This window comes from Schistocerca cancellata, chromosome 2, assembly GCF_023864275.1.
Source record: "Schistocerca cancellata isolate TAMUIC-IGC-003103 chromosome 2, iqSchCanc2.1, whole genome shotgun sequence".
Taxonomy (NCBI): Eukaryota; Metazoa; Arthropoda; class Insecta; order Orthoptera; family Acrididae; genus Schistocerca; species Schistocerca cancellata.
The window spans coordinates 481,284,444-481,293,394 of NC_064627.1; the positions used below are offsets into that span (position 1 = coordinate 481,284,444).

An 8,951-nucleotide genomic window follows, 5' to 3' on the forward strand; every position below is an offset into this window, starting at 1 on the left:
GCAGTAGGTACTGGGAGATGAAGAAGCTTGCACAGGATAGAGTAGCATGGAGAGCTGCATCAAACCAGTCTCAGGACTGAAGACCACAACAACAACATGCTATATTTATTTACTTTCTGGTCCAACCGCAATTAGCGTAGTGGAGAGGGTGTGGATCTCTTCCCACATTCATGCTCAGTACGTTACGTTTATTTCTGTTCAGTGTCGACTGTCAGTCCCTGCACCTGTCGTCGACCTTCTGCAGGTCCTCCTGCACTTCGCTACACTCTGCTGGCGTTGCAACCTTCCTACAGATACGTTGGGGTGTGTTTGAAATGAAACCAGTAAATATGTTTGTTAAAAAAAATTAATTTATTAAATATAAATCTTATGGCACTCATGCAGAGGGCGGCACTGGAATGTTGGGGCTGACCGCTACGAAGCCGTTGGCGTCGGCCTTGTAGTTGAGGTGGACGGGGATTCCCTCCGGGCTGGTGTAGCTGTAGCTGCCCTTCTTCACCAGCACGTAGTCCGTACCGTCGTGGTTGGGCTGCAGCTCGCCTTGCTCCGTCACCGTGATGCCGTTGGAGGTCTGGTAGCTGTAACGGAACACATTTACTCGGAAAAATGTTTGGATGATCACGTCTTGCAAATATTAGAGGACACTGCGTTTGTATTGGACAGTTTATACGCCAGATATAGGACCAATATTGCGATCTAGTCGATATTCGGTTAGTCGTACTACCTCCCCCAATGTTATCCCTTCTTCCACCTCCACTACTCCCGAAACGAAACACGCACTTTGGTCGATTTTTGTCCGTTACATAAGCTATCGAAGCTTGCTTTGTTTACGAAAACTGGCGACGATTTCATGCTCATCTTTGTGACTTAACACTATAAAAGGCATTTAACGTAAATATTACTTGAAAAAGAGGTCCTTCTACTTTATTCTGACAGTACGTTACTTCCGAGAGTCCTCCTTGGAAAAGAAAGAGACAGCGACGTACGGGGGTTCTGTTTTGAAGCTGTTGTTAAATAAGCAATTGATACAAAGGATGAAAATTGTGTAACGCACTTTTGCTTTAAGACAGTTCCAAACAATCGTTGGCATGTGTTATTGCACTGGGAGGGCCCTAATATCCCAGAAATAAGTTTGCTCATTTCATAAATAGATATCATAGTATAGATATTCTTTCAAAGCTAGACACTTCAGTTAACTAACATTATTGTGAGGGAGTGGTTCGCTAATCTGTTAATTTCTCATCGTAGGACCGGCCGGAGTGGCCGAGCGGTTCTGGGCGCTACAGTCTGGAACCGCGCGAGTGCTACAGTCGCAGGTTCGAATCCTGCCTGGGGCATGGATGTGTGTGCTGTCCTCAGGTTAGTTAGGTTTAAGTAGTTCTAAGTTTTAGGGGACTGATGACCTCAGGAGTTAAGTCCCATAGTCCTCAGAGCCATTTTTTTATCATCGTAAGAAGCTGCATAGAAGGGATTGAAAGTGACTGATTTTACGAATCTGTTCACATGTGACATAAATGTTAGAAGATTCCGTTTTATGTAATAAATCTCTGAAGTTTAAAATTATACACATATTTCAGTATTGTACGCTCGATTTGGACTGGTGGCTGCATTTTTACCTGGCTACAAATAGTTACAACTGCTAAACGAATTTCGGAGCCCTCGGTAACATAAGGTCCTTCGTAAACCCTGTACGCAATTTATCAAAGATTTCGCTAAAAAGAAAGTTTATTTTGTACAATAGAACAAGTGTCTTAAAGTTGCTGGTCGATAAACCAAATGAGCCGGCCGAATGGCCGTGCGGTTCTAGGCGCTACAGTCTGGAACCGCGAGACCGCTACGGTCGCAGGTTCGAATCCTGCCTCGGGCATGGATGTGTGTGATGTCCTTAGGTTAGTTAGGTTTAAGTAGTTCTAAGCTCTAGGGGACTGATGACCTCAGATGTTGAGTCTCATAGTGCTCAGAGCCATTTGAACCATTTTTTTGATAAACCAAATGACGTTTTAGTAAACAGGGGTGGACTGCACACAGCAATACCGGAAGTCGACACTGGCTTGTGCCGTAATGATGTCGTTATGTCTGACGCCATATGCGAACAAAAAAAGTTAGACAATTACACTACTTTTACTTCTACATTTTATTTTGGAAAGTAGGTGTCAGACTAATCTGTAGCCTAGCCTAAGGTCTAGGTTAGATTAGAATGTCATTGGTAGAGAGTTGGCAAAGCCAATGTATGTGTATACAAAAAGTTGTGGTGACACACTGATTTGTAAGCAGCCCTAGGTTTAGGTTAGGCCGAAAAGCGACAGTTTGGTTGTGAGTTAGCGAAGCCAACGCGTGCGATGTCTTCAGAATACTTGGCATTCTTATTTTGACGTGTATTTCACGCAAACTGGATTTCGATGAGTGGTTCGCCTTTTTATGAAATCCTAGTATCGGTATGTCCAATATTTCATTAAATAATTTACTAATAGAATAAAGCGCTTGTAATGTCTCTTGCAGCGGTCTCTCCGTGATATTTTTAGAAATTTTATAAATTATATAACTCAGTACATATCTCGAAATATCTCTTCTTATCTTACCGATTATCAATGCAAAGTAGTTTCAAGCCCAATTATTCCTTGGAGCGTCCATTTACTCCATGGAATAGCTTCTCTGCTATCTATGTTTTCTCTTAGGAAAAAGAATAGAGACTTCTTGCCGATTAGTCGTGAAAGAAGGATGTATATGTATGTATTGTTGAGCTAGTCGCCATCTTGATGAGATTCTGTATGAGAAGGAATTTAATACATGAACTAAACTAAAGTAAGTGTGTTCGCGTATTATTTAACTGATTATTATTGACAGTGTCTGCTTACTACGCTGTGTTGCACGGGATCAGTGGGGAACGTCTGATTTACACTGGACGAACCTGCCGTTTTGTATGCTCAAGATATCCAGTTACTTCAAATAAATAGGCTAACACGGTCTTACCAGCAGATCTCCGGCCTTCCCCATGTGATCACCGAAAGTTAATAATTATTACAAATGTTTCCAGGAGATCGACTGACAATTTTCGTCGCACCGAGACTTCGAAATTGCCTCACTGCCTTATGGAATTTAAGTTAAGCTTAATTTAATCAGGATAGAACAGTATTGAACTGTGTGAATGTGATAAGCCTGCTTTGTCAATGAAAATTCCCTTAATATACGCATGTTTTTACTATCCTGATCAGTGAAGCTAAATCAGGCCGGTGTGAGAGAGGTTTTTAAATTTTAAATCCCATACAAAATATATTAAACGCTATTTCGACTTGCTTTGAAACAAGCACACCGTCGCTGTGAACGAAAGGGCTAAGAGCAGCCGCAGTTTGGAGTCGACGAGGTACTTACACGAGCGAGTACTGGCCAAACTCGTCGCGAATCTCGTTGCGGAAGAGAGTGTCGATGGGCAGCGGCAGGAAGGGCGCGTCGGCGTGGCACAGGGCGACGGCGGCGGCGAGCAGCGTGCACACCTGTGGCAACACACACACGCGTCACGTGACGTCAGTCAAGTTACCACCATATCATCTGTCCTCACCGAGCGGCGTCTGATCCAAACTTCGCACACCTACAAAGGGAATACACAGAAGAATCCGACAGCACAGGGAGCGCTCTTCGGCATGCATTGTATAACAATTTGCGAAGTGTAGAGGATGTTTTCAAGATGATACAAACTTATAAAGTTAACGCAACCTTAGTCTGAAAACGATGCGTTGAAATTTAAAAACGTAAATTACAAAATCAAATATATCAAATATATCAAATATATATCAAAACACAGGAAACACTTACTTACTCACTGGTCATACCGGACTCGAGAGTCCATTACCGCAGCAACGTACACTCCTGGAAATGGAAAAAAGAACACATTGACACCGGTGTGTCAGACCCACCATACTTGCTCCGGACACTGCGAGAGGGCTGTACAAGCAATGATCACACGCACGGCACAGCGGACACACCAGGAACCGCGGTGTTGGCCGTCGAATGGCGCTAGCTGCGCAGCATTTGTGCACCGCCGCCGTCAGTGTCAGCCAGTTTGCCGTGGCATACGGAGCTCCATCGCAGTCTTTAACACTGGTAGCATGCCGCGACAGCGTGGACGTGAACCGTATGTGCAGTTGACGGACTTTGAGCGAGGGCGTATAGTGGGCATGCGGGAGGCCGGGTGGACGTACCGCCGAATTGCTCAACACGTGGGGCGTGAGGTCTCCACAGTACATCGATGTTGTCGCCAGTGGTCGGCGGAAGGTGCACGTGCCCGTCGACCTGGGACCGGACCGCAGCGACGCACGGATGCACGCCAAGACCGTAGGATCCTACGCAATGCCGTAGGGGACCGCACCGCCACTTCCCAGCAAATTAGGGACACTGTTGCTCCTGGGGTATCGGCGAGGACCATTCGCAACCGTCTCCATGAAGCTGGGCTACGGTCCCGCACACCGTTAGGCCGTCTTCCGCTCACGCCCCAACATCGTGCAGCCCGCCTCCAGTGGTGTCGCGACAGGCGTGAATGGAGGGACGAATGGAGACGTGTCGTCTTCAGCGATGAGAGTCGCTTCTGCCTTGGTGCCAATGATGGTCGTATGCGTGTTTGGCGCCGTGCAGGTGAGCGCCACAATCAGGACTGCATACGACCGAGGCACACAGGGCCAACACCCGGCATCATGGTGTGGGGAGCGATCTCCTACACTGGCCGTACACCACTGGTGATCGTCGAGGGGACACTGAATAGTGCACGGTACATCCAAACCGTCATCGAACCCATCGTTCTACCATTCCTAGACCGGCAAGGGAACTTGCTGTTCCAACAGGACAATGCACGTCCGCATGTATCCCGTGCCACCCAACGTGCTCTAGAAGGTGTAAGTCAACTACCCTGGCCAGCAAGATCTCCGGATCTGTCCCCCATTGAGCATGTTTGGGACTGGATGAAGCGTCGTCTCACGCGGTCTGCACGTCCAGCACGAACGCTGGTCCAACTGAGGCGCCAGGTGGAAATGGCATGGCAAGCCGTTCCACAGGACTACATCCAGCATCTCTACGATCGTCTCCATGGGAGAATAGCAGCCTGCATTGCTGCGAAAGGTGGATATACACTGTACTAGTGCCGACATTGTGCATGCTCTGTTGCCTGTGTCTATGTGCCTGTGGTTCTGTCAGTGTGATCATGTGATGTATCTGACCCCAGGAATGTGTCAATAAAGTTTCCCCTTCCTGGGACAATGAATTCACGGTGTTCTTATTTCAATTTCCAGGAGTATATATTCGCCATCTGTCCCTGTCTTGGGCTATTTCCTTCCATTCACCTTCAATAGTTAGGCTCCTCAAATCAGCCTTCACATTGTCCTCTCATCTACGCCTCGGTCTCCCCACAGGACGTTTTCCCTCTAGGTACCCTACTAGTGCTCTGCGCACTGCCCTGCCCTCATCCATTCGAGCTACGTTACCAGCCCATCGCAGCCTACGTGATTTAATGATACTGATTATGTCAGGGCTTGAATAGAGTTCGTGAACCTCTTCGTTATGCAGTTTTCGCCACTCTCCGCTAATGTCATCCCTTTTTGCTCCGAAAATTTTCCTAAAAATTTTGTTTTCAAATACACGAAACGGCTTTTCATTTTGCACAGAGAGAGACCAAGTCAGTTTAGTTAAAATTTTATTTAGCTTCCGAACTTGCACAATATACTTACTAAAGAACATTTCTGCGATTAGGTGTCCCACAGCTTCTATGCATGCATGAAATCGTCGCACAATGTCTCTAACACCCGTTCGAACAACGCCATTTATTTGAATAAAATCGTTTTGAGCATTAGGCGGCGATAGTTTGAAACTAAACGCCTTTTAAAACTGATGTTTCGAGCCTCTTTGCAATAATCCTTTTCAAGCCCCAGAACGTCTGTTTTAACAGCGGTTTCCACTCAAATATACGCCGCCTAATTCTCAAAAGGATTTGATTCAAACTGACTTATGAAGTCAATTCAGCGTGCCGTTGACGATGAGGTCATTATGGCCGGAGCACGAGCTCAAATTGGACAGAGATGAGGAAAGTAATTGCTTAAGGAAATATTATTTATGCACGATTGAGGCAGCTAACAAAATCCTCAGTTAATAGACTCTTGAGCACTGCCATCCGTTTGGGCCCCTTAAAGGAAATAGGAAATACATAACAAAGAACTGCTCATTTGGTCACGAATGCCAGCGCGAAAGCGTCACATAGATGCTAAACTGACTCCCCTGACAGACGCTAATAGAAACGCGTTGTGGATCGCAGTGAGGCTATAGTTAAATTTCCGAGGTCGCACGTTCCAGGAAGACCGCAACAACATATTACTCCATACCACACATTGACAAATATATTATAATGGCGGGCCGCTGTGACCGAGCGGTTCTAGGAGCTTCAGTCCGGAACCGCGCTGCTGCTAGCATCGCAGGTTCGAATCCTGCCTCGGGAAAGGCTGTGTGTGATGTTGTTAGGTTCGTTAGGTTTCAGTAGTTCTAAGTCTAGGGGACTGATGACTTCAGATGTCAAGTCCCATAATGCTTAGAGCCATTTGAACCATATTATAATGTTGCTGTCCCGGGGCAGGGAAATCGGACTCGGTTGAAAGTTGCCAATATAACGGCTTCCAGGGGCAACAAAAATATTATTTTCAATTTTCATATAAATAGTGATTGAACTTAAAAATCTAAAATGATAACGGAATCTATTGTTTAAGAGCTATAGTCTCCTGTGAATGATTCAACACATTAAGACAAGTATTACACTCGTGTATATGTGGGCAGGCAACGCAATGAGCGAGGTGGCGCAATCGTTAACACATTGGCCTCGCATTCGGGAGGACGACGCTTCAAACCGCCATCGGCCATCTAGATTTTTGGTTTTTTGTGGTTTCCCTAAATCACTCCACATAAATGCCGCGATGGTTCCTTTGAAAGCGCACGGCCGATTTGCTTCCCCATCCTTGACACGGTCCGAAATTGTACTCCCTTTATAATGACCTCGATGTCGACAGCCGTTAAATCCTTCCTTCCTTCCTCTGAGGTAGCCTAACTCACTGTGCGCAAAATACCCAGACTACATTCATCTAGCATTTGAAAATGAGGGCTCTTAGTGGCTTGGAACAAACTTTACACATAATTTCAAAGCCTTGGGAAACTTTTTCTCGCTGACGCTCTCCCCTCTTCCCACTTCTCACACAAAATTATGAGAAGATAAAACTTTATCGCTTACTACATTTTTGCTGTCCAGGCAGTAAAACTCCTCCTTCAGGCATCACTTTTTAACTTATTATTCCTTTACTATTACGTATATTCTTAACGCATTTTGCAGACATTGCCCACATATACCACTGAATGTACCTGCGAAATTATATCATCTTACGAGGCATGGTTTAGGAGATATGACGTCATGAACACTGATATGCGTACAAAACAAGCTTTCACAGTTGGAACTGTGTACATGCCTTGAAGCTAATACCCATACCACATTCATCCAGTATTTCAGAATGAAAGCACTTATAAACTTGCAACAAACTTTGCACATTATTTCAGACCTTCACGAAACTTTTTCTCGCACACACCACCCACAAAATGATGAAAGGAAATAAGTTAACGGCTTATTACATTTTCGGTGTTCATACAGTACAACGGCCGCATCAGGCAGTATTTCTTATTTACTACAGCTAGTAGTTTAATTTATTTCTTGTTTGCTACTAACTGCATGCACAATACGTTTTGCAGACAGTGTTCACATAGAGCACTGAATGCACCTGCAAAAATACGTCATTATCGACACAGGGGATATGACGTCATAAACATTGAGACGCGTGAGAAACCAGTTCTTGCTTAGTACGGAGCTCAAATTAAGCAGACTATATGCATCCAGTGTCTGATAATTGGAGCACTTAGGGACTTCCAACGAATCTTAAACATAATTTCAAACCTTTTCTAAACTTTTTCCCACTTACAATCTTAATGTCAAACATTTAACATACCATCTCATTTGTAAAGCATTCAGAAGCTTGAAGCTGTTTTATACGTGGGAGTTCGGGGTTTACCCGTTTCACACTAAATAAAATGACGGTAAAGTCGATATGCCAGTCGGGTGAGATGCGCTTTGTGCCAGAAACCGACGAAATAAATATTATATTCAATACTCTTTTACTTGTGTAACAAATTATTATGGAAACGAGCCACTGCAGTTCAGTGAGGTCTGAGGCCTATGCCAGCCACAGTAAAGGGAAGAGAGATTCAAAAGAATGCCGCCCCTGTGTTCGGAAAAAGGATGTAGCTTGGCTCAATCGCGACGATTGGCGGAAATCAAGCTATCTGGGCAAGGGCGCACAGCCAATGATGATAAAAAAAAAAAGAGGTAGTCCTGAGATGCCGAAAGAGTTCGTAAAGCATCAAAAATTCCAGGTTTGTAATGGAGCACCTGAAAACCAACAGTTTTAAACAGAGGAAAACAAATTGGTTACATTACTTAGCTCCCTGTGTGAACAGTACTCACCAGTGTGACCTTCATTGTCGCTGGGTGGTTGCGGAGCTGTTGTCGTGAAGAGCCCTGGATAGGTTGTGGTGGACACTGAGAAGCGACGCCGCGCTTATATACTGGCTACGCTGCATTGCGTTACACCACGCCACAGACTTTCCCGCCGACTGTTGGCTCACCCCGGGGGGATGCGTGACGGCCAGTGATACTCAACAAAACAGGAACGTCTGCCGGCCTCTTACATTTTTACAGCTGAGCGGCACCTACTGTTGCCCGATAGTGGTAAAAATAAAATAAAAATAAAATTTGAAAAATCGTCCTACAGATGTGCTGCTTTTATAATTAGACTAGCTTTTTATTCGCGGCTTCGTCCGTTTACGCGTATTTCACGCACGAAGGGCTACGGGAAAGAAGCAAGTGAGTTATCATGAAAATCGAG

At 45.1% G+C, this 8,951-nt stretch overlaps 1 protein-coding gene across 1 annotated transcript; it reads right to left on the reverse strand.

Moving 5' to 3' along the window:
• Nucleotides 1–376: 376 nt before the first annotated feature.
• LOC126155497 (larval cuticle protein LCP-22-like) lies at nt 377–8,545 on the reverse strand. The gene is made up of 3 exons (XM_049916232.1): nt 8,531–8,545; nt 3,370–3,491; nt 377–578 (listed from the first exon to the last, which is right to left on the reverse strand). The coding sequence occupies exons 1-3, from the start codon at nt 8,543–8,545 to the stop codon at nt 377–379; spliced, it is 339 nt and encodes a 112-aa protein (XP_049772189.1).
• Between the last annotated feature and the right edge of the window lie 406 nt (nt 8,546–8,951).

Excerpts from the sequence above, each read along its gene's own strand:
- LOC126155497 (XM_049916232.1), bottom strand. Across the intron at positions 579-3,369 it reads TTTGGCCAGTACTCGCTCGT|CTACCAGACCTCCAACGGCA; the intron begins GTAAGTACCTCG and ends GTTCCGTTACAG.